The following is a 23,092-nucleotide window of genomic DNA, read 5'->3' on the forward strand; positions in this document are numbered from 1 at the left end:
CTATGCGCAGGGCACAGTACGGCTCCCGCGTGACAATAGCTACTGGGTCAGTTTCGGCGGTCAAGGCTAAGCCTCGTGCATTCATGCGGCGATACGTGGGCTCTTCGCGCGACAACTTGGAGTTGGCATGCCATTTGCGGGACGATGGGACGATGGGACATCGTCAGCGGCTCCCGAGGCCTGCCTCTGACGACCCTGTCTACTGCACGGCTTCACCATGGTGCGCCGGCTTACTGGCAGTCTTGGATCAGGACCCCACGCGCGGGGTGAAACTCGAACCAACGGCATACGTAGCTACGGTCGGGGCACGGAACTGTTCGTCACTGGACGTGGGGTGGGCAACGGTCGAGGCCCTCGTGCGCTTCCGAGATCTTCGATTGGACATGGGATCGTCCCTTGCTGCTCATTTTCGTGGGGGTGCACGCTCTATTCGGTGCTTCGTCTCGTGCTTCGATTGATTTGCGTCCCCTCTCCTGCCGCTCTCCGGCCGGTGGGCGCGCGCGTCTTTCTCTCTCTCTCGTTCTCCTCTCTCGCACGCGTGCGCGCCCTCTCTCACTCTCACCTTTCTACTGTACCGTGGTGGATATGGACAGTGGCCGCTGCCCAACTGCCGTGCGTGCACACTTGCGGTGACGCGCCGGGCCCATGACAAATAGGGCATGGCCCGTCACATGAACGTCGACGCCTGCAAAAGGAAGTTCCCGGGCGTACTCTGTAGATGGGTGGAACGCCCGGCTGCACTCCCTCCCAGCAGATCTCCTGTTCTGGACCGTGGTCCGCTGCGTGGCAGGGCTTGGGGCATGGCGGATGGGCGATCCAAAGATAAAGGGCGATACACGCCAGCACGTGTCGAGGGCCGCTCGAGGTGGTTGCGGACTGCCGGGCGAGGGAGGTCACAAGCCCGATGAGTTGGGGGTGCCTCAGGGCCTCATCGCTGCTCGGGGCGGGCGTCCGGCACTCGCTGCGCCATCATCGCACCAGCCACGCACAGTTTGGGCTTAGCAGCGTCGAGTGGCGCACGCAGAGAGAGCTTGACAGGCGCCGGCTGATTGGCCTGTTGGCTGAGGGTGAAACCGGTGTGCGGTGGGTCCCCTGGGCGCGCCTGGCCGGCCTGTGTCTGCCGGTGGGCAGCGCCGCCAGCGCCCCCGCACGCCGCCTCTCAGCGCCTGATGGTGGTGCTCCAGGGCCGCTGTGGCGATAGACGGGCCTCACCAAGTGAACGGCAGATGCGCCGCCATCCGCCACCCACACGTGGCAGGCGGATGGATGGGATAATAATGGTGGCACTCAATCCACCAGGCTGGGTCGCGCGGCGGCTCAGCCGCCCGCTGTCACTGAGGCGAAACTCTGCTTCATTCCAGAAGCACACGACCGAGCACAATAGAAGGCAAGGCGGGCTGTCGCGTCTTAGACTTTTGTGCCGATGCAGATGGCCGCCACGAACGGGGCCGCGTGGGAGTGGGAGAGAATCACGCATGAGTGCCACTGCGCGAGCCGGTGTGCAGCGCACCGCAGCGCATTGGAGGGGTCATCAGGGGAGGAGGGGTATCTAGAAGCACCTACCACTGGCGCTCTGTGGGAGGGCAGGGCATGATGCGCTTCGCAGATGCGGCGTCCGCCCAGGCGCTTGGGGTGACAGATGAGTTTGGATCAAGGGCCGGCGCCTGCCAACCGGGTAGCGCCCGCGGGCCAGAGGCTGGCTCCTCCTCGAACCACGACACAGGCCACTGGGCGGTGTTGGCGGCGACGGGCCTTCCAGCCAAGGACGCGCCGAGAGAGAGAGCGCAGGCTGCGCAGCCCCATCTGCCGTTGGCTCTGTCGCGGCTAGGCCTGTTGGTTCTGTTGGTCGTCGTCGTCGTCCCTTTGCGGGCTTCCCCCACCCCTGCGCAGCTGCACGTGCAAATGGCCCTCATCTTGAGCGACAGTCTGTAGCGAGGACTGTATTTGCAGAATCTGGGACGCCGGCGGCTCACAATTGCGAAATCAGATATGGGAAACGACATGCCACGTCCAGAACCACAACGACCGCCGCCACTGTCACCATCCCCCACCTCCCACCACCACCTACAACAATCCCACATGGCAGCCGCGTGCTTTCTGCCAGGCACCGTCTCGCCCCCCCACCAAAAGAAACGATTTGGAGCAGGTTGGCACTTACCCTGGAGCGGGAATGGAGGGGGGTGTGTCGGTAAGGCAGGCGATTCGGTGGAGATCATGCACGTTCCCGCGGCTAGTCCGAACTGGGACAAGGGCAAATGTTCTGGCAGCGCCCCAGCACAGCTCGGGGTGTGCACCTCGAAAATGGCCAATTTGTATGGGCGTTGGTGGGTGTGGGCGAGAAGCCCAGGAGTTTCGCCCGTGCGACTGGGCAAACGCCTCTCTGGCGACGGTGGCTGCCTCAGCGGCCCCCTCCCCCCACCGGACGTCCAGGGCGGGCGGGTCGGATGACGCGAGCGAGGCACCCCGACTCACAGGACTTGGCTGTTCCTGCTCGGCCTTAAGAAAGGGGGGGGTGGACGCGCGACCTGTGAATGTGCGAGCCTACGAGGAGGGTCCCGGAGAGTGCCAGGCCACAGGCTGAGCGAGGCACCATCCAAGGCTGGATGTGGATGGCCACAGCAGACGATAGCCGGCAAGGCCAGAGGCGGCGGCGGAGTGGCGGGCCGCTGAGATCAAGTGCCCGAATAGCACGTGGCAAAGAGCTGAGGCTGGCGTTAAGCGCAAACTGGAGAGCGAATCCAGGCGTTGATGTGCTTCCTACAGGTCGGCTTTTACGGCACAACCTCGACCGCAAGGGCATTGAGGGCAAACCGCCACGGGGAATCCAACTTGCGCTGATGGGGGAAGGTCGCAACGCCGGCCTGCAGATTGGTCCTTCCAGAACGACTCCCGAATGCAACCTCCCTGCGCCGCATTGTGTTCTTTTCTTGACCGCTGTCGCCCCATGCTTCTACTAGGTGCTGCACCCGGAGCGCAGGGCGAGACAGCCTGGTCCTGCAAGTACCTTTGCCTTTCCCATCTCGTGCCTTGCCTTACATGATGCGGCGCCACTGGGAGGACGGGTCGTTGGGTGGCTGCCCGGCTCATACCTTCTCACCGTCCCATTACTCGTCGGCTGCGAGCGCTACGGCTGCTGTCCCTCGTCGCGGGGTGGGGTTGAGCCCACTGCGCGAGCGAACCAACCGCGCCGCCCGCCGTTCTGGTTCACGGGAGAGATGGATGGAAGCCTTGGCGACCGGTAGACGTGAAACACGATCCTCCAGGCAGAAACGTGCAGTACTGCCCAGCCAGCAGATGCAGCACGAGGCAAAAAAACGGCAAAAAATGAGGGGACACAGATGCGTCCGCGCCAAGCGGCAGAACGCTTCGACCGGGACCGACGAGGCTACGACCTGTCCGGGCCTCGCATGTACGAGTACCGTACCGTAAAGAAGCGTGTGCCTACAGTTATGGCTTGCCAGAACTGATTGGGCATTGGACTCTTTGGGCGATGCGGCGACGGCGCCGTGCGTGGTCTCGAAGAAGTAATGGCTCATCGCCAATCACCATGAGCAACCAGCCCGCACCGTGCTTCGACCCAATTGGGTGGTGCTGCGGCTTCTGCCGTGCCCGACGAGCCGTACTGCCTGTATGTAACTCCAAAAACCATCTAGGGAAGCCGTGTGGCTCGGGGTTTTGGGAGCCTCGGGGTTTTGGGCGCCTGTCGCCCCCCCTTTCTCTCTGCGCCAGGCTGAACTGAACCCCGCGAGATGATGCCAATGCGGGATGTGTAGATCCGATGGGCCGCCCTCATTTGTTCGGGTCGTCGCTGCATCGAACCTGGGGGTCCCAGCCAACATGACGCTTTACGCCCCTCCCTCCCTCGCCGCCCAGGATGGGACGCAAACTCGCCGCTAGCTAGCAAACGGGCCAGCCCTGGTCGGCAGGGTCTGATGGCCGCTGCTGTGTCCCACCCCTCCCCCGTCCTCCTTTCGCTGCGGTTGGCTTTCCCCGCGAGTCTGGTCTGGTGGCGCCTGCGCTCATTGGACGGCGGCACTTGGGCGTGTCTCGCGCGGGGAGGGGGGGACCCCCGACTTTGTGTCTTGTCTGCAGCCATGCTTGCCTGCGCGTCGATGTTTGCTGCGAAAGCGACATGTTTTGCAAACATTGACGACCGCAGCGGCGGCGGCGGCGGCGCCCTATAGGCGTCGGAATCTTCAGCTCGGGTCGGGTACGAGTCGATTGCTTGTCCCAGGAAAAACATGGAGGGGGGAGGCTGGCCAGGAGGACTCGCGGGCCAAGTTGCTGCTACTGTGCGCCGTGGCCGGCGAGATACAGTATCCATCTCGTCTCTTTCCATGTTGTCGCGACATCTCGCCGCGCGGCGACGGGCCACAGGATGCAGAGGTGACATTCAAGTGCCTGCCCTCCCGTATTGCATTCCAATTACTCCCTTGCCGCGGCAACAGCCGTGCGCGCGGTGAGTGAGCTCCGTCTGTACGTGGCGGCCCTGCAACTGCTGCTCCCGGCTGCGCGGTGCTCCCTGTACTGTCCCTCGTAGACCGAGCAGGCACAATGGCTTTTGCGCTGTCAATGACCGCGATGCGCTGCGCTGCGCTGACTGACTCTACGCCATACGGAGTCCCTCCTTTTGCTGCTTAATGTGCGACGCGCTGCGCTGACTTTGTACCATGCTCCTGTCCGCTGGGCGTTGGGTCATTGGGCTGCTCTGCCCAGGTGTGTCCCCCCACGCTGGCGCGGTAGCCGCAGCGCAACACAAACTACATACTACGGTACGTCGGTTGGGCACAGCCGCCTACCCGGGACGGGACCCATGCCGGGAGCAGCAGCACAGCGGACCGAGACATGAACCCTGCCTGACTGCAATGTCTCGGCAACGAGAACCACGGCGTCCCATGGAACCGGGAGGCTACATTCACGTTCCCAAGATTCCGTACCCAAGTCACGGCGCCGAGTCTGGGGGCCGGCGACAAGGGCTCCCTGGCTAAATTGACCCGTACGTCCGGGTGCAGCGGGTTGAGCAGGCTAACAACGAGCGCGCGCCACGTTTACCTGCCATAATTACCTGCCGTCCAAGTGTGCTAAATTCAGCCTGCGCGGATTGTCACAGCTAGCGTCCGGACGCCATTTCGATGCCACCAAGTGCAATGAGGTAACTGACCTGCGGGTCCAGCGCGTCTGGGGAACTCGGGCTGGTGCGGTAGGGAACTCGGGCTGGTGCGGTAGCGCCTTCAAGCCATGCCAAGACGCTATGGATGGGGCTGCTGGTGCTGTCGCTGATGCTGCCTCGCCTTAGCGGCCATTTTCCCGTGCAGAGCACCCGCAAGGCCAGGTAGGTACGACGCCAAACCCCACGCGCAACTCTCGTCCTGGCGCGCGCCGGCATTTCCAAACCATACCTAGTACTATACCATGCCATACCATACCAAGGGCACGGCATGGCATGTACAACCCGGCGCGAGCCCGCTAATTCTTCCAGAACGCAGCCCTGGTGTCTCCAGCCATGGCCCAATTGGTGTCCTGGACTGACATGCCCTTGCTATCGGCGTCCCGACACGTCGGGACTCGGCACCGCCTGGGGGGAGAGAAAGAGACCACGATGGGCGATGACACATTCGCCATGCGACATTGCCGCATGCGCATCCTGGGGGCGCTGCTGTTGTCCGTGGTGATTGTATTGTAGCAGCATCACAAATTCACAATCCCATCAGCGAGCAACACCCGCTGGCGCGCGGGCCGACTCCACCAAACAACCTTCACGCATCTACACATACGCAGCCCGCCCGGCCGGGGAACCACCTGAAGCCCGAAAGCTCCGGGGTGGGCTCGCACAAAAAGACAAATACTTGCATCGTCCAGGGGAGGGGTGTTAAATTACCCGCGCGCAGGATGGGTGAACCCTTTTGCGTCCCGCGCCCGTCTGCCGAGGCCAGCGGTGAACTGTGCGCGCCCCGTGTGTGTGCGTGCCATGGGGGAAACCCGCCCCCCGCGCGCGAGAGGAGCAAGGGTTCTCGCACGCCCTTCTCGTTGCATGCCTTACCTAACGCCCTGCGAGCACGTCGCTGCGAGTTGCAGTTCTACGTTACTACGTTACCAGCCTGCGAAGGACGTGCGCGGCGTTCTCCGAGTGCGTGGCGCCTGCTGGCTAATTATAGGGCTGAGCGGAGCTGAGGCCAGCCCAGCCGGCGGGCGGCCGCCCTCAATCACATCTTGCACTCTACAGGCAAGGCCGTACTGTGCTGTACTGCAACGTACTGTACTGCACAGTACTGTGCGTACATGCGTGTGTGCACGCGTGCATGCATTGGGAACCCTTTGGTGTGGGGGTGGCCCAGTTGCGAGCCTCACGAAGTTTGCTGCCCGCCAACTGTCGCACCCGTGGTCTGGTTCGGCAGCACGGCCTGTGGCGGGCGTCACGGCGGCTGCCACACCCGTCGCCCCGTGTGCGTCTCGCACGTCCAAGGGCCATCTGTGACGGTGTCCTCCCCCCCTTTTGCGTTTTGCGGCCCATGGGCCACGTGCCGCCATCTGGGCGAGGGTGTCGTCGTCGAGGGCCCATCCAGTGAGCGGGCGAAGCGGCGAGGGAGCCCTGCTGCAGCTTTGTATTTGCAAATCGTGGGCGGTGACGGTGTGGAAGCGAGAGTAATCCTCTGCCAAAGGGGCAAGTCGTGTGCCGGCACAACGCGCGCGCGCGCGACAATAGAATGGGCTGTGAATGCAAATCTCGAGCTCATATGCACTACAGTAGGTAGCTAGAGTGGCCGGCGAACAGGAAAACCGTTATGTCTCGCTGCCCTGTGCCGTGCATGCCATTGAGCCGCCAACCGTTCAATGCTTCCTTGACGGACAGATTGCATGGGATAAGTGACGTGGAGGCCGATTCTGGGGGGTGGGCAGCCCCCTTGAGCATGAAGCTCACGATAGTCTGGGGTTGCAGGGCGGGTGGGGGGGGGGGGTCCCGGCTCGACGCCATGATTTTTGGTGGCCGCCGTCCGCTCGACATGAAATCGAGTGCGACCTCGAATCGAGGGATGGCCCGTGGGGCCATGCCGTCCGGTAGCCTGCACTTGCAGGGCAAGGCAGGGTAGCACGACGTCCTCTCCCCCGCCTTGCGCCTCCCAACATGGATGATGGATGGATGCAGCGTCCTGTGAAAGTCGGGCCCAGCCAATCCTCTGCCGCTGCGTTCCCAAAACGCTAATTCTGACGTCTGGCACTGCTCGACGGGAAGTGGCTGCCTTCCCACCCTGCCAAGCCTGCCTCCCAGCAGCAGCCCCGCTTGCTGGCGTGTGGATTCACGGATCCCTGTGACGATCGTTCTCAGGGCCTGGTCCCCTGTGCTGCGAGTCCCCCACCAATCCCTACGCCAACGCCCCCTCCACCGCCCAGGACCCTGGCAAATCCGGCAAACCGACCCGCCCACCCACTGTGGAGACCTGCGCCCGTGTAAGTCGTCCACCACCTCACTTCACCTCAGCTTTCGAATTGTGTGCCAGAGGTTCCCCCCCCCGGGGTCGCCTGGCATCGCCGCCAAACCGTGGATTTGATCAGTGCGCTATCTGTAGATTTCTCTTCCAGAGGCGGACCCAGCGCTCAGGTTCCACTGCCGTTTAGTTGAGGCAGACACTCTGACCGTGGCTCTCGTTCCTCTTGTAGCTGTCGTTCCTCTCGTGGCTCTCCTTTCTGTCCTGGCTTTCGTTTGCCTCGTGGCTCTCGTTTCTCTGGTGGCTCTCTGGCTTCCACTGCCCGCTGAAGGGGCCAGTTTCCAGAGCTGCGATCCCGCACCGCACTTGTTGCTGCAACACCGCTGGGCCGAGACCAAAGCCTTAGGTAAGACCTCTACGTCCCGAAGCGAGTCGCGCACAGAAATCTCTTTGCCACGAAAATGCGATGAAGATCCGAAAATACGACATCCCATGTGAAGGGGGAAAATGTGCACCCCTGCGTCCGGGGACCCAGTGCACGGTTTCCTGGTAACCAATACCCCTAACGTCGGCACCAGACAGATCTATGAGGCTTTCAACCACCAACAGGCACCTCACCTGTACGGCTCATATTGCTCCAGCCCCGTGCGCCTGAATACATGAAATAGTACATCATGGAGATTCTGCTACTTTACTCGTCATGCACAAAACGGTATCGAGAGTGATGGAGACATGTGAATGTCATTTCAAAATGCGGTCTAGAAAACAAAGACGCCAATGATGGCTGCTCAATTGCAGAGTACCCAGCCCATTTCCTGTCTGCCCCAACTCCAAACTCAAAACCTGCGAAGGGTATCCCGAAACCAGCCAAACTTGCAGGCAATCCTGAAGGCTGAAAACTCAGTTGTTGGTGAAGAGAGTCCAGTCGAGCTGAGGCTCGAGTTCAGTAGCCATGAAAGTGTAGTCACCAGTGGCGGCGAAATGGCCAGGATTAGGGCCAAGCATGCTGAGGTCTGCCGTGATGGGGCCCCAAGCTGTTTGATCCTCGGCAATATTGTCGATGCCCAAGAAGTTGCTAGGCAGATAGACGTTATTTGCCGTGTTGGGTGCAGCGGTTCCGTTGAGGCCAAATGCCTGGGCGTTTCCGAGGGCATTGGCGTGGACATTCTGGGGCTGGCCTGGGCCCAGAATGGCGGCAATTTGCTGCTGGGTCATCTCAACCTGGCCCTGACCGTTGACACCGGCCGAGCTCTGAACGTCATATCCCGGTCTCTGAAGGTTGACGATGCGAGGGCGGATGACCATCTGCATGGGCTGCGGCTGGCCAGGCGGAGCGGCGGTGGGTTGGTACATGCCAGAGAAGTCTAATCATGTCGTCAGTAGAAGTAACGCATACAATGCTTGGCTGTGTAACGAACTCGGGTTGTAATTGTAGACGGCATCTCCGCAAACATTGACAACCTCATCCTCAGTGGAGCAGGTGTAAATGTCGTAAGTGTAGGAATTCTGTCCGTCATTCGTGACGAAGGCGAGAGTGACACGATCCGCAGCCTGTTGAAGGACCACCCAGCTGCCAGAAGCAGCGGGAGCGAGCTGCTGGAGCATCGCCGCAGGAACGAGACTCTCGGCTTGGATGGTCGTCATGTTCTCGTGCAGTTTGGTGTTGGTGTTGATTGTAGAAGATTGTAGGCCAAAGAACTGTGCGGGTGTGACGAGAAGTTGAAAGAACGAAGAGTGCGTGACGGGTAGCGAACGCGCAGAGTAGGTGTGGATTGCAGCGCAAGATCGGTGGGTACCGCAAGGTGCCGGTGGGGTGCGTAGGTGAGAGACCCAGCGAGCAGTGGAGCTGGTGGCCAGGCAAGTCTGGAATGACCCTTGGCTTTTGCCAGTCTTGCGTCTTCCGTTCGAATATTTGAAGCGCAAAATGCTCAGATAAGTAACAAGTCTTCCCTTTCTTCGGTCAACGCAAGCTTTGTAGGTGTGAACGATACAGCTTTCTCCCTCGAAGACCATGGAGGTGATCCTTGGCACCGCTTATGGTTTTCGGAGTGCACACCCTCCAGTTTGTGCGATTTGCTGTTGCTCGCGTGTTGGGGTGTGTTTGCACTGGAGAGAGAGGTGGGTGGGACAAGCTCAGACGCTAAATGTTGAGGGGAGGGGTGGGTGTGGGTGAGGCGGTCGCTGGGGTGTGCCTGGAGTAACGCAGGTGTAACACCTGTACCGGTGCCCATTCTCAGACCACCTCCAACTTCTTCTTGACCTGCTCAACCTCTCGCACAGATTCCGAGTTCTTTCACATTCCCTCTGGGTGGATTGAGCGACCTCCCGCATCCGCCTTAATCGACCTTCGACCTCATTTCAGGCTCCTTCGCCATATTCGAGGCAGCTTTCTTCATTCACTCACCTTTTCTCTCTCCTCTCTGGGCTTTCGCAACCTCGTAAATTGCCAGCTTGATCGCGCACTTAGCATACCTGCCACAAGAACCCTCGACTGCAAAAAGACACCACCATCACGATGGCTGCTCCCGCCCCGATTGGTGTCATCACCGAGAAGGTGCAGAAGATCTGGAGTGCGCTTGAACTTCAGGTCAGCCCTTTCTGTCAGGTCCTGGTTCTTCCTGGAATCACCTTTCGTGAGCTCGACGCTACTGCCAAGAAGTTCATCGCTGGAAAGTTCATGTATGTCCCCTCTCCTCCCCTTCCCAGCGAATGTATTCTAATCTGAGGCAGGGATCATGCCCGGGAGTCGGTCCTCTATGTCATCGATGGCACTGGAAATGACCGAGTCTTCCTTGGTGCTCCTCGCCACTTCGTGGCTGGAGGTGGTACAATCTTGTGCGCTCCTGGAAACAACCTCTTCTGGGTTCGAAAGAATCAGCCGCAGACAATGACTGCAACCTTGATTTCGCCGCCCACCCCACCCAAGCACGTCAAGATCCCTCGCCCTCCCAATGCGTACATCCTCTACCGCAAGGAGCGCCATCACTTGGTCAAGGCAGCCAACCCGGGTATCACCAACAACGAGATCTGTAAGTTCATTTTACCCTTAATCATTCTTTGTCGCGGGTTCTAACATCTATAGCCCAAATCCTTGGCAAAGCTTGGAACGGTGAGACCGAAGAGATTAGAAAGAAGTACAAGGACCTGTCACTTCAAGTGAAGCAGGCCCTTCTGGAGAAGCACCCGGACTACCAGTACCGCCCTCGTCGTCCTTCGGAGAGACGTCGTCGTCGTCGCAGCACCCACGCCTCGTCCCACCTACGTGGTGCTGGAAATGCCCATGCTGCCAGCTCCCCCGGAAGTCCTTCCGCGGATTCCCCCGCTGACTCGAATGACGACGTTTGAGCGCGGACAACCCAAAAGCCTCAGCACTTCCTTCGAAAGTAGCTGATTAACGAGATGTGACCGCAAATGCTCATGAAACCGTTCCCCTAAGACGAAGGCAAGTCAGAACATTGCTACCTCAGGACATTCACTAACTCGCAGCAGAAATATTCTTATGTGTCGCATTTGAGCCCTTCAGCTTTCACGAGAAGGCTGCCAGTGGCCATGACCGCGACAAAGATGGCCAGCCTGAAGGGCATGCCTCACCCCCAATTTCGACTGTCACTTCCGATGCAACCACCTCCCTAAGGTCCTGCGCTCGTTTGAGGAGAGCTGAGTGGTAACGACCGTTTTCTGGGACTTGGTAAAGACACTTGGCCAGATGTTACACACCAACGAGGTTTGCCTTCGTCTGCTGGCGCTCAGCTAGCGATGGCTCCAGTCATCGTCATCAGGAAGACGCGAAATGGTTACAGGGATGAGAGCAGGAGCCATTTGGACTCCAACGTCCTCCCCTACCCCCGAGCCCCTAAGTAGACAATATAGAGCAGCTCGCGAAGATCAGCGACGAAAATACATGCGGTCACATCAATAATCCGATCAATGAACAATTGCATCTCCCGTTCGTGGCTCTGAGTGGCGCCGCGCCCACAGAGTGACAGCGAAGAGTTTCTCGTGGTGGCAAAAACGTGATGAGTAGCTGTGTGTTTTGCTCGGTACGATACCTACGGCGATCCTCAGGTGGGGTGCTCATTCGCTTGCGGACAAAAGAGTCGTCACAAACACATTGACGAAGATCTCAAAAGAAATGTAGCACGGCACTGGTAACCAACTGACATGGCGGGTCGGATGACCATCTCGACCAGAATGCAGCTCGTTACCCACGCTGCGCAGGCCACGGAGGAGTAAATTTGAGTCCTTGTAGCGCAATTCCAAAGGAATCGATGGCTTCAACACCAGCAATCATGATAAAAAGACTAGGCAACAATTTGCAAAGATGTTCATGCCAGAAGCATGGTTCGTACAATTCAGCGTGGGCTACCAGAGGCGGCCACCTCGGTGGCAGCCGACGAGAGCATTCAGAACACGACACCGGTTCCTTGGATTTACGGAATGGACGCCTGCATGAATCAGTCGAGTTCAAAAGAGAGCGACGTCAAACACACTGTCCATGTTCACTGTTGAGGCAAATGCAGATGGCATTGCTGCATGTGAGCAAAGTGAGAGAAGCGGTAATGGGCGCAACGCGATGGCCATTACCCTTGGATGCAGCCAGATTGAAGACGAGCAGGTGGCAGGCAGTTGGTGGGCAGGTGACTGCGAGTGCCCACCGTGGGTGGGCAGGTCGAACGATGCCAAATTTTCTTCCACTGATTCGCGGGGCACTTAGGCGAGATTCTTAGGCCCCTAGATTCACTGGTCATACAGCCAGACTCAGTTAGAAGGTCTTCTCTGAGATTCTCTCGTGCACCACTTGCCCTGGAGCACCTCTCAGTCACTGCCATTCGATGCTGGCCCCCATCAGCCGCTCTTCCTCACGAACCCATTCGCCTTTCTTGCCCAAACCACTCTCCTTCTTCAACGCTCCGTACATCCGCATCACCCATAATCACTACCTCACGACCCATCAGTAGTACGCAATGCCGCATTCCGAATCATCTGACGCCATGTCTGTGCCATCTCCTACACCGACTGAGGACGAGGATGGCTCCGCGGGCTTTGCTCTCTCCTTCGTCACCACCGGTACCGAGACCCATCTCCTCGTGTCCGACACTTTCGATCCGGAAGCCCTGAACCAGTTTGCGGGCAATCTCAGGTAACTGGAGTCGTCGCCGTGAGAGAAAGCAAGCTAACATTGACTAGCGACCGCACCCAGAAGACTGTCCAGGTCTTCCACGATCTGGTCAATCATAAATTCCGCCTGTGCCCCACGAGCCACGAAGACATTCTGGACCTCGGGGAGGACGTTGTATTTTGCTTTGAGCTTGGTAAGAGACTTTGGAGGAGGCAGCGACTTCACAACTAATCTCCCTCTATAGACCCCTTGACCGAGCCAGTCCCTGTCCCACGAGACAGCAAAACCATCTATTTTGCCCATTACTCTGCGGAGCTGCGAAGGACAGATCCCCATTTGGATGAGGACGACATCGGTATGTCAACCTCATAACACTATTGGGCGAAGGTTTTAACAATCAACAGAACTTCAGGTCGCCACCATGTGGGATTCCGAGCCAGAGGAGGAGAAGGAGTTTTGGGAACTTTGTGCCTGGGAAGAACGTTGCGATTACCGCCTTGGAATCCTCGAATACGATTAATCAGTGTCTACCTCAGGCACTTGATGCGAGTTTCTCGATGCCTTGCTCATTACCGACACCCTATCGCCTTCTAAAGGTGCGATCATGATGATCATTGGGGGAACTTGCGGGCTATTCGCATCGTGGATTGGGAACCAGAGGTCGAGATGATCGTTTCGCGCTATAAAATTCGTCTTGTATTGCGCTCGTGTGTTACGGCGACGATGGTATTATAATACAGTAAACGACTCTTTTGTAAGCTGTACTGCGGACGAGATCTGGCTCGACGAATCACGTGAATGACTTGCTCCAATCACTGCTCCATATGAACGTCCCACATCGCCATTCCGACCCATGCTCCTTCTCACCCGAGGGCCCAAGTGGCCGACGACAGATATAAAACGACCGCCCTGGCAAACGGTCAGCGCGAATCGACACCACAGCAGAAGAGATACGCGCCATCACGCGAAAGTACTCTAGCGGAAGGACTTGCCGGGGACATACCGCAGTTGACACCAGGCTTTTTGGTGATTAGACTGATACAAGGCTCATCGTGCTCACAACGCGGGGGGACACGCTTCCCAAGAAGCTTGGACCAGGATTCTTTGGCCTCGATAGGATCAAAGACGTTTTCAGCGGGAGAAGTAGAGCGTTCTAGGGAGAGGGGAGGCTGTGACGGATTCTGAGCTGGCTTGTCGCTGTCTTGCATGACTCGTGCGGGCGGTTCCGGGGTGCCAACTGAAGCGGCGGGGGCGTCTGTTGCGTTCCCGCCATCCAGAGGCGTTTGACTGAGCTTCTCTGCTGCAGGTTCGTATCTCTGGCCCAGTGGCTTAAAAAAGCCTTGTAGTGTTCTTTGCCCGGGTGTAGTTCTGGCGCCGGCGGAACTCGAACTGTCAGCTTGTCGGGGCCGTTTTGTGGATCTCGTAGTGGTGTTTTCCCCCGGAGACCTCTTGCGCTGCCCAGGTAGCAGCGGATCAGTCGTAGAAGGAACATCTTTGGGGGTGTTGGAGTCGTCCTTTGCAGGAACATCCTCGTCCCTCACGGGAGTTGCACTTGAGCTTGAAGAAGGAGCGTTGTCCGCTTTCTGTGACACTGATTGCAGTCCTGTATTGGACGCAGACCTAGAGAACATGTCTCTGATGCTCTGGCGGCGGTCAAACTCTGGTATGAGCCTGGCAGAGAGCGGAAGGCTGTCCTTGTGAGACCATCCGCGCAAGCGTTTTCCGTCGCTGAACATGCCGGGAGGGTTCGTCACATCTGTGAGGGACACACGCCGCCCATCCATCTCGACTGAATCGGCCAGCATCCCAAAGACCGGGCAGTGATCTGACCCCATCAAGCCTTCCTGTATATCGGCGTGTGTGAACCAGGGCTTCACGCCGGCGCTGCACAATATGTAGTCGATGCGGCTGCCGTTGTTGGCGGGCCGGGTGTTGCGCTTCGTGTCCCAACAGGTGTTCATGCCCGGACGACCGGGATGGAAGCACCGGCACAAATCCCAGAGCACTGGGGTCTCTCTTCCCTCGTCTCTTTGCCCAGACACACTGCCATCAAAAATGAGGTGGTTGAAGATGCGTCGCGAAGGCACCTCTTTCCACTCCTCCAGAGACATGCCTTCCTTGCGAAGACATTCCGCGACGTTCGTGGAGTCCATCTCGGACCGGATGACATTCAAGTCGCCTGTGAGTATGACCTGTTTCCCTGATGCGATAATGTTTCGTACTCGCACATCGAGGGCCTCCAAGAAGGCGATCCGAAAGTTGTGTCGAGATTCGTTTCGGTTGGCAGGACTGTATACACCCAGGAGGACAAAAGCGGGAAACTCGAGGATGACGCAGCGCCCCTCAGAATCTAGTTCCAGCTCGTCGACGTTGCCCGAGAGTTGTCCGGGCATGGGGTATCCACCAATCTGTTGATCTGAAGGAAGGTCACGGAACTTCGTTGACGACTGTGGTGGAGTAAGAACGCCTGTGACGCCTTCCTCAGCACGCACAGGGGCGCAGGTCGCGTTTCGTGTGTAGATAGCTACCCCTGAATAGCCTAAAGACTACCATGTCAGCCGAACTGTCTTGAGCATCTTGCGCAGGCACACAAAGATAGTGTGCGACCTTTCTTGTGCCTCGGAAGACTAAAGTAAACATCCCAACCTGGGACGAGAACCATATCATCTTGTAGGTCTTTGCGTTGTATCTTCACCTCCTGCATGACGACGATGTCGGCCTCTAGAATGTCGAACATTGCCTGTTGAGCAGTGTAAGCAGCAGCAGCTACGGTTGGCACCCCTTGGAATTGGTACTACCTGAAATGTCCGTTGCTCCCTCCATGGTTGGTATGCGAAAGGGTTTCTGTTCTGCTTATGAGCGGGCAATGATCACTTAGAAACAGAGCACCTTGACCACCTTATGCCATTCACTATACAGTCTGTCAGTCTCAAGCCCTAGAGGGATCCACAGCCAAGTCCACCTGTAAACTGACCATTCCATGATGTTATTCGAAATCCCATCTTGAATTGCCTTCAAAGCTATCCCGCATGCTTCAACGAGCGGACGACGCCAGAGTCCAGTCCACTGAGCCTCGTTGCGTCGGAAGGCGGCAATGCCTCGGCAGCCCTGGCGCGGCTGCCGAGAGGGTGGTGCTCGATTCAGACGAGTTCGAAACGCGCTGTCGGTTGCATGGCTTGCGCTTTCGCATGAGTCTGTACACAGAACCTAGCGTCCATGCCGGGGATGATGGAGATGACGTTGAGCTCAGGCACGTCACCACTGTCTCCACATTAGGAACTCGCGACGGTCGAGGCAGGACGGCTGCGCGCCTGCCCCACGAAATCACGTGGGTTGCTGATCTCCTTCGCGCCTGACAATTGAGGCACCGACGATTGGCTCTAGCCGAGCTCCATCCGGAATGAGCTGATTGACCTCACAACCTGCATCCGCCAATTCTTCAAGGACGAACAGGACCACCATCATGCTTGCTGCTCGACCCGCCACCCGCGCCGCCTCGCGGCTTGCTGCGCAGTTGCGCGCCCCCGCTCAGCGACGCTTTGCCAGCACCGCCGAGAACGAGTTCATCAAGGAGCGCCAGCATATCAAGGAGCACGCCAAGGGCACCACTGGTAGGCCGCCAATCCATTGACCACGGAGAGCAATGTTGACATCAAGCAGAGCTGTGGAAGAAGATCTCCATTTAGTATGTTTTCCGCATATTCCGTTGGTGCCTCAGACGACCCGCGCCCGAATCGCCCGAACCGCCCGACGCGAAAGCGCCGAATCGCTTTCACGATGATAAGCTAACCCGCTACGAAGCGCCGTCATCCCCGCCCTGGCTCTCTCTGGTGCCAACGCCTGGTACCTTTGGAAGGCTCACTGGGAGCACTGGAACCACATGCCTCCTCTGGAGGAGCGCACCGAGTACCCATACCAGAACATTCGCACCAAGAACTATCAGTGGGGCGATGGAGACAAGGTGAGCTTTCGCAGATGTGCCGCGGCCTTGATTTGGCAGCATTGGATTGTGGCTAACGATGAAATAGACCTTGTTGTAAGTATCGGTCCGCATTGCATCTCTCTCGCACATCTCGCGCACCTACCGGCCCTCGGCTTTCGTAATGTGACTTCGATTAGACGTGCTAATGTATGGACACAGCTGGAACGAGTCGGTCAACTACCACAACAAGGACAAGGTCGCGTGAGAGGGATTTGTAAAGGCCAAAACTACAATTTGCTAGTGGCAGTGATAGACGATCTCCTGGGTAACCCCCTTGTACAACTTCTCTTTGTTCAATTGACGATAGTGTTGAGGATGATGGCATTGTGCTCTCTATGATGTCTCGCCGATGATGAACCACCTAGAACTGCCTGGCAAAACCTACTTGCAACGTCCTGACGTAACGGGCATCGGAAGACGTGTCACATGAAGGTCGTCGAACGCGCGGAATCAGCTCAGATGCGTAGTTCTGCGAGGCAAACTGGTCACGTTCGAAATGTTCTTGAGATACGCGCAGATCGTGCACTTTTGACATAAAATCCGCCCAAGCCGTGAGGCTTGAACGTCATCTCTGTGAGAGAGCAGCTGTTCAGAGAGCAGCCATTTCTGGGCACTGCCCGTCCTCTATTTGACCACCATGCTAGATGCTAAGGGCGCCGAAAAGGGCAAATGCGGAATGCTGCGATAGCCTTAGTTGCTGTAGCAGCCCGGCAGCCGCGATAGTTCCAATTGTGCAGCTTGGTGGCGGCCTTGATCGCTGCTGGGCTGCGATGCCCGCGATGCTTTTAAATGCAGCCAATACGGTTGCACAGTTCCCTGCACGGCTACCGGTCTGGGTGGTGGTCCAGTGGAATGACTAATGCTGTTCGCACAGTCAAAAAAGTCTAGTCGCTTCAGCGTTTGGGGCCGCGCCAGCCATCTTGTTGTTGCGACGACAGCGGGCGCGCCGCATATTGCAGCTATTCGCCGCGAATTCTCCTCCTGCTCCTGTTGCTGCTGTTGCTTCTGTTCTTTCCATCCAACAATGAATTTGCAGAGGCTCCCGCGCTGGGCGTACCTTAATTGTGTGTGGTGGACCAGGCGATGCGGCATTCGGTAGGAAGTAGCTATGGGTCGTCTGTGCGACTAGACATTTCTACCGGTGCGAACAGCACTGCCCGCGGGAAAATTGGTGGTCCCCAAATGGCTGGGTCAACTGACAAGCTCCCGCAGTGCCTAAAGCCATCTTTGGTGGTTCCTCACCGAAGATCTCCCGAACACACTTATCAACACCAGACGCGTCAACAGCAGTGCGGAGGGAGGTGCGAGCCTCATGTCCTCGGCACAAGGAGGTTGGCAGTCTTGATGCAGGTGCTTGCGAACGCTTTGCTGAACAGCGCCGCGCCATGGGACACGCATAAGGGCCACTACGACAGGATTCAACCCGATTGCGCCCCGCTCAGCGGCGTGTCGTGGCCTTACATCGCATTCACTGTCGGATCGACGCCATGGCGCGATATCTAACGCCTGCCAAAATCGGGCTCTTGGCTCTTCTGGAGCTTTACACCGAGGAGGCAATTCCCAGCGAGGCGATAATGCCTGTTTTGTCCTTCATCACGTCTCATATTGTGGACCATGGCTACTTGAAGCCACAATCAACCCAAACGACACGGTGGAACAAGGCGGAGAGCACCGTGAGGCTGGTGATTGCCATGAAAGACTTTGAGAGGCTGCTGGGAAGCTATCCTTTCCTGATGGGCTTGCCGGGACGAAAGCTGTGGGATCAGTTCCTGGCCCGGCTTTGGGAGATCAATTCCTTGGACGCGCTCCATTCCTTTTTTGAGAGAATAGGAGCGATGTTGGCAAGATCCAAAGACGAACGTCGGAGACTAGACGGAGGCGAGTCGCAAGGTGAAGACGATCACATCAAACTGACCCGCAACTCGCCATATGGCGCGTTCATCCGCCGCGCACGGCTTGAGTTCCAGCGGCTTAGATTCCATGATTGCACGGAGCTCTGGAGAGACTTTGTGAGATACCGGCAGCCAACAGCTACCTATCTGCGAAGGAAACAGCCCGGATTCGGTCGTCTGAGCTTCGACGAGGTGCTGCGACGCGGGGAGAACGAAGAATGGGACGCCCGAAGTGTTGGCGACTTGGCGGCAGTCGCGTATGGAGACATGCTTACTGGGGATCTCAATGGGACGGTTGCTGTCAGCACTGATGACGTTGAACTTCTGCTGGAGTTCCAGATTGATCAGATGCAGAGTGAGTGGCAAACACACGCTTCAAGACTGGACATGCCTCTGACCGCAGGTGTACAGAATACGGCAACAGAATCCCTGTGGAAATTCACCGGCAATTCCAGGACTTGCTTCACGACAGCTTCTTGGTACCGAGCTTGACGCACTACCTGAGGTGAGGCGACCCCCCTCGCTGTACTCGATCTCTGCGCTTCTAACCACACTGCAGCTTCCTCGATGCGTGGCGTGCCGGCGACTATCCCACTGCCTTCGATTCCCTTCACCGTTACTTCGACTATACAATGCAGTACCGTGACCGGCTCTTCTACCAATACGCGCTCATGAACCTCGCCGTGTTGCAAGCGGATTTTGGCTGTCACAAGGATGCCGTCTCAGCAATGCTTGAAACGGTATCGACAGCTCGGGAGAACCGAGACATGACCTGCCTGAACTTTGCTCTCAACTGGCTGTTTCACTTCGGCCGTGCTCATCCTGACCTGGTTCATGACCTCGAGCGCAACAGCATGCTAGGCACGGGAAAGGAGACACTGGCATTTCTGCGAGTGAAGGCTAGGGAGTCCGGCATGTGGACGCTCTGGAGCTCCGTCCTCCTGAGCGAGGCAAAGGTTGCCCTCATCAACGGCGAATCTGTAGCGACGTCGCTGGAGCACATGGCTCGCAGTTCGCAACTGATCGTGGAGAGGAACATGAAGACCATGTTTGGGTCTCATCTTGCGCTGCAAGCGGCTCTATGGAATCGGCTGGGTGTAACAACTTTGTCCAGCCTCGTCGCCGACATATTTCTTCGCTGTCACGCGCGACACTCGGTATTCGATGACGAGCTGAAGCACACTTGTCGCATGGCAGTGACCTTGGCCGACCGAGGCAAATATGCCGAGGCACTCCAGGTACTCGAAAACCTGGATGAGAACTCTCTTCGATCCTGGAAACCGAGCCAATACTGGCACAAATATCGAGGAATCATCAAGCTAAAGCGAGACTTGCACCACAATAACCTGGACGGTGCAGAGCGCCTGATGGCGCAGCTTCTCCAGTCTAAACCCGACGACCTAGAGCCTGACATGGCGTTCATGATTGAGGGGCTGCACATTGAGTACCTGACGCGACGCGGGGACATTCAGGCAGCGTTCGCGTCCGTGGACAAGCTCATGTCTCAGCTGTGCGATGAGAGCAAGGACATTGCTCTCCGCGTCAAGCTCCTCCTGCTCAAGGTGGCACTTCTGGACAAGTGTGGCAGACCACAGAGAGCCATGTCCACGGCCGTCCGAGCCGCTAACCTGGCCTGGCGTGGGAGGCTCGTCCCATGCCTTTGGCAAGCAGTTGGCGCCCTGTCAAACATTCTCGTATCCCTCGGCGCATTTGAGGCGGCTGCCCAACTTCTCACCGCTACGCTGCCACGAGCCTTCGAATGCGAGTCCCCAGGCCTGGTGGGCCAGCTGTACTCGTATCTCGCGGACGCAAACATGGGCCTTGCAGGCATCATGCCTCCCAAATCGAGCAAGCGAACAGAGCACATGAACCGGGCGGCGGGCGCTGTGCAAGAGGCATTTGATCATTATTCAGCCATGGAGGACATCGAGCGACAATGCGAAATGATGGCGAAGAAAGCCATGATCATGAAACTTCAAGGGGAAGTCGGTTTGGCGGCGGACTTTGCGGCCGCGTACGTGGAGCTGCGGAAGAGCGCTGAGATATGGGGCACACAAGACGCATGAGCGCGTGTCAACAGCACCCCTAACGCTGGGTTGCATTGTATCGCAACAGGTCTTTGCGTATTATGTACACAATGGGTAGCAGAGACGCGGTTATTATCACCGAGCTATCTCCTCGGCGTGGCTCCGGATTCTTGCTACCATGTACTTCATAAAAATAGACAGGCGTCTGGCTTGGCGAGACGAGACGCCACCGGCGATACCATTACCAGTGAATCTTTTCCCCTTTGCGATTCTTCAACCCACTCTCCTCGGATGTGACGACAGTTGCGCCCTCCGTGACATGGTTTGTGGCCCAGACTTGGGCTATGCAGAGCTCGAATGGACCCTCGATTCGGTCCGTCAGGCCGATGCCAACGCTCCTGACCTTTTGCCTCAGGAGCTCCGTCTGTGGTTCTACAACGAACCCGTGGTTCGTCCGCACGAAATCATTCCATTTGACCATGACAGTCTCCCAATGGCCGGGCCGTTTCGCGAACAGCCGATGTTGATGCAGGTCGGTCGGCTCAACCGCCTCCGTCTGCAGGTTTATAAAGTATGCCCTCCCGTCGGACTTGATCCTCATGGCAAGGTAGGTGTAGGGGTCAATGTCCCATACGGCCTTGCCAAAAATCGTCGGGGGTTGGTCGGGAGTGCGAAACGCCGCGTAGCCGCTGCGCTGGATGTTGGGCCGGCCTTGCGGGAGAGACGTGGAGATTCGGCCGTGGAATCGCGCGTAGCCGGCCGGGGACGACGTTTGGACGCTTGAGGAAGTATCTGTATTCGTATCGCGTCGATCGACAAAGTCAAGGTTGCTTTCGGACGATCCGCCGATGAGGTTGTCGGACATGGTTATACAGTCGTTGACTGCGGCCCGAGTGTGGAAGTCGTAGAGCGGCCGAGGCCCCGACGGGCCTTTGACTGCCTCGAGTTTCCATGCTGTACAGCGACGGTCAGTCGGCAATGCGCAAGCACACAGAGACATGGAAGTACCTATGCTCGAGCGGCGCTTAAGCTCGTCAACACTGCGCGCCAGGAAGCCCTTGGCGAGCAACGGCCCGGTGGCCTTCATGCTGCTGAAGCTGACGTAGCGATTTGCTCGGACGGCGACAAGGTTGGAATTGGAGCCAGGTGGCTCATCGAGGGCAGGAAACCATGAGCCTTGTGCGCATTGGCGTTGCGTTGGGGAAAGTAGAGATTCAGTCGCCCAGGCTATATGGGCGAGCGCAGGCGCAAGCCATAGCAGACGGCGATGCGAATCTGGGGCGCTGGATTGACACCTGTGTAAAATTGACACGGGGTGCCGTGTGCGAAAGCTGCGACTGCAAAGCCCGGAAGCAGACCCGCACAGCCTGCACCCTGTGTGGCGGCTCGGAAGATCACGCGGTCCGGTCCCTCTCTTTTTTTGGTGCCGTATCACGATGTTCGAAAAGGCCGGACAAGCGTTCCAGTGTCGCTCAATTCTTGCCTGACCTAGTCAGCGCCCCGTTATTCCTCACCGGAAGGGAACGGGCCTGTTTTATTGACCACCGTTGAGAAGTCACAGACCTCCCGACCGACCGCGATGCCGACCTCCGTGGCTGCGCCGACATGGCGCACACTCGCCTCGCTTCCTCGGCAGCGATGCGCCGCAAGCCTCCTGACCGTTCCCGCAACTCGCCGCCATGCCTCGGGCCCTTCGCGGAATCGAATCATTCGAGAGCTGGATAGGGCGTCGCGGGTGAGCTCCAGCAAGATGAGCAAGGAGCAGAGCATGTCGCAAATGCAAAAGGTCGCGAACGCCGAGTACTTCAAGGACGGCGGCGGACCTCTCTTTCCAGGTACGAGCCAATCTAGGCGAGGGCGCATTGGCACTCTCAGCCCAGGGGTAGAATTCTGGTGATTCTAGAGGACTTGGTCTGACTTGTTTTGCTGCAGGCACCTTCGTCTCCTTGCCCCTGTCACGATACCCGCGAAGCCCGTCCGAATTCGCCCAATACCAATGGAATCGCATGCGCCACTGGCTCGTCGGCGCCGTCTCGGTTCTCAACTTCAAACTCAAGTCCATGCCGAATTGGACAACGCGGCCGAAGTGGAAGGCCAGGCGCGGAAAGATTGCGCCGACGGCCAAGGCCATGTATCGAGAGATGCTGGAGGCCTTTGCCGCGGGAGACAAGGCAACACTACAGAGGATATGCCTGAACGAGTTTGCGAAGAAGCTGGTCGCCGCCATCGACCGGAGAGATCCCAAAGAGCGGGTCCGCTTCGAGCTCGTCAAGTACAACAACCCCCTCTTTTTCCCTCGCCTCCTGTCGCACCAGATCCACCAGGTCAACCCGTTCGACAAGGTCTTGGTGACTGAGCAGGCCGTCGTCGCCATCAACTCGACACAGCAGGCATCCAAACAGAACATCGCCACCGGCGAGACGGTGCCGGGGAGTGTGAAGCTCCAGGACAAGATCGAGTACGTTGTCCTGTCGCGACAGGCCAACCAAAAGACTTTCGAAACCGGGCCGTGGCGGATATGGGGCACGACGTCGGCTACGACTCTGGCCAGCTACCTAGAAGAAAAGGCTGTCATTGACCGGGAGCAGGCAAAGCGGGCAGGGTGGGACGAGACCGCAACGAAATAAGCCGTCGAGGACAAAAGCACA

General features: G+C 58.0%; 8 protein-coding genes across 8 annotated transcripts; 5 read left to right on the forward strand and 3 right to left on the reverse strand.

The window, feature by feature from the left end:
• Window positions 1–8,324: 8,324 nt before the first annotated feature.
• On the reverse strand, window positions 8,325–9,068 carry PLICBS_001322 (uncharacterized protein; the record flags this gene model as incomplete). The annotated part of the gene is made up of 2 exons (XM_065599797.1): window positions 8,325–8,788; window positions 8,843–9,068. 2 exons carry the CDS (start codon window positions 9,066–9,068, stop codon window positions 8,325–8,327), a joined length of 690 nt encoding a protein of 229 aa, XP_065455869.1.
• An 871-nt stretch (window positions 9,069–9,939) lies between these two features.
• PLICBS_001323 (uncharacterized protein) lies at window positions 9,940–10,769 on the forward strand (the record flags this gene model as incomplete). Its single annotated transcript, XM_065599798.1, has 3 exons — window positions 9,940–10,103; window positions 10,155–10,453; window positions 10,507–10,769. 3 exons carry the CDS (start codon window positions 9,940–9,942, stop codon window positions 10,767–10,769), a joined length of 726 nt encoding a protein of 241 aa, XP_065455870.1.
• Window positions 10,770–12,415: 1,646 nt separating this feature from the next.
• PLICBS_001324 (uncharacterized protein) lies at window positions 12,416–13,063 on the forward strand (the record flags this gene model as incomplete). Its single annotated transcript, XM_065599799.1, has 4 exons — window positions 12,416–12,564; window positions 12,612–12,736; window positions 12,788–12,898; window positions 12,948–13,063. 4 exons carry the CDS (start codon window positions 12,416–12,418, stop codon window positions 13,061–13,063), a joined length of 501 nt encoding a protein of 166 aa, XP_065455871.1.
• An 809-nt stretch (window positions 13,064–13,872) lies between these two features.
• Window positions 13,873–14,936, reverse strand: PLICBS_001325 (class II abasic (AP) endonuclease; the record flags this gene model as incomplete). The annotated part of the gene is made up of 2 exons (XM_065599800.1): window positions 13,873–13,926; window positions 14,034–14,936. The coding sequence occupies 2 exons, from the start codon at window positions 14,934–14,936 to the stop codon at window positions 13,873–13,875; spliced, it is 957 nt and encodes a 318-aa protein (XP_065455872.1).
• A 1,070-nt stretch (window positions 14,937–16,006) lies between these two features.
• On the forward strand, window positions 16,007–16,730 carry PLICBS_001326 (cytochrome c oxidase subunit 6A, mitochondrial; the record flags this gene model as incomplete). Its single annotated transcript, XM_018317613.1, has 5 exons — window positions 16,007–16,154; window positions 16,204–16,228; window positions 16,345–16,504; window positions 16,572–16,579; window positions 16,685–16,730. The coding sequence occupies 5 exons, from the start codon at window positions 16,007–16,009 to the stop codon at window positions 16,728–16,730; spliced, it is 387 nt and encodes a 128-aa protein (XP_018183138.1).
• Window positions 16,731–18,012: 1,282 nt separating this feature from the next.
• PLICBS_001327 (anaphase promoting complex subunit 5) lies at window positions 18,013–20,483 on the forward strand (the record flags this gene model as incomplete). The annotated part of the gene is made up of 3 exons (XM_018317612.2): window positions 18,013–18,772; window positions 18,829–18,922; window positions 18,977–20,483. 3 exons carry the CDS (start codon window positions 18,013–18,015, stop codon window positions 20,481–20,483), a joined length of 2,361 nt encoding a protein of 786 aa, XP_018183137.2.
• Window positions 20,484–20,685: 202 nt separating this feature from the next.
• PLICBS_001328 (uncharacterized protein) lies at window positions 20,686–21,531 on the reverse strand (the record flags this gene model as incomplete). Its single annotated transcript, XM_018317611.2, has 2 exons — window positions 20,686–21,398; window positions 21,453–21,531. 2 exons carry the CDS (start codon window positions 21,529–21,531, stop codon window positions 20,686–20,688), a joined length of 792 nt encoding a protein of 263 aa, XP_018183136.2.
• Window positions 21,532–22,194: 663 nt separating this feature from the next.
• Window positions 22,195–23,071, forward strand: PLICBS_001329 (uncharacterized protein; the record flags this gene model as incomplete). Its single annotated transcript, XM_018317610.2, has 2 exons — window positions 22,195–22,279; window positions 22,377–23,071. The coding sequence occupies 2 exons, from the start codon at window positions 22,195–22,197 to the stop codon at window positions 23,069–23,071; spliced, it is 780 nt and encodes a 259-aa protein (XP_018183135.2).
• Window positions 23,072–23,092: the final 21 nt, after the last annotated feature.

Source organism: Purpureocillium lilacinum (genome assembly GCF_023168085.1).
Source record: "Purpureocillium lilacinum CBS 284.36 DNA, scaffold_1, whole genome shotgun sequence".
Classification (NCBI taxonomy): Eukaryota; Fungi; Ascomycota; class Sordariomycetes; order Hypocreales; family Ophiocordycipitaceae; genus Purpureocillium; species Purpureocillium lilacinum.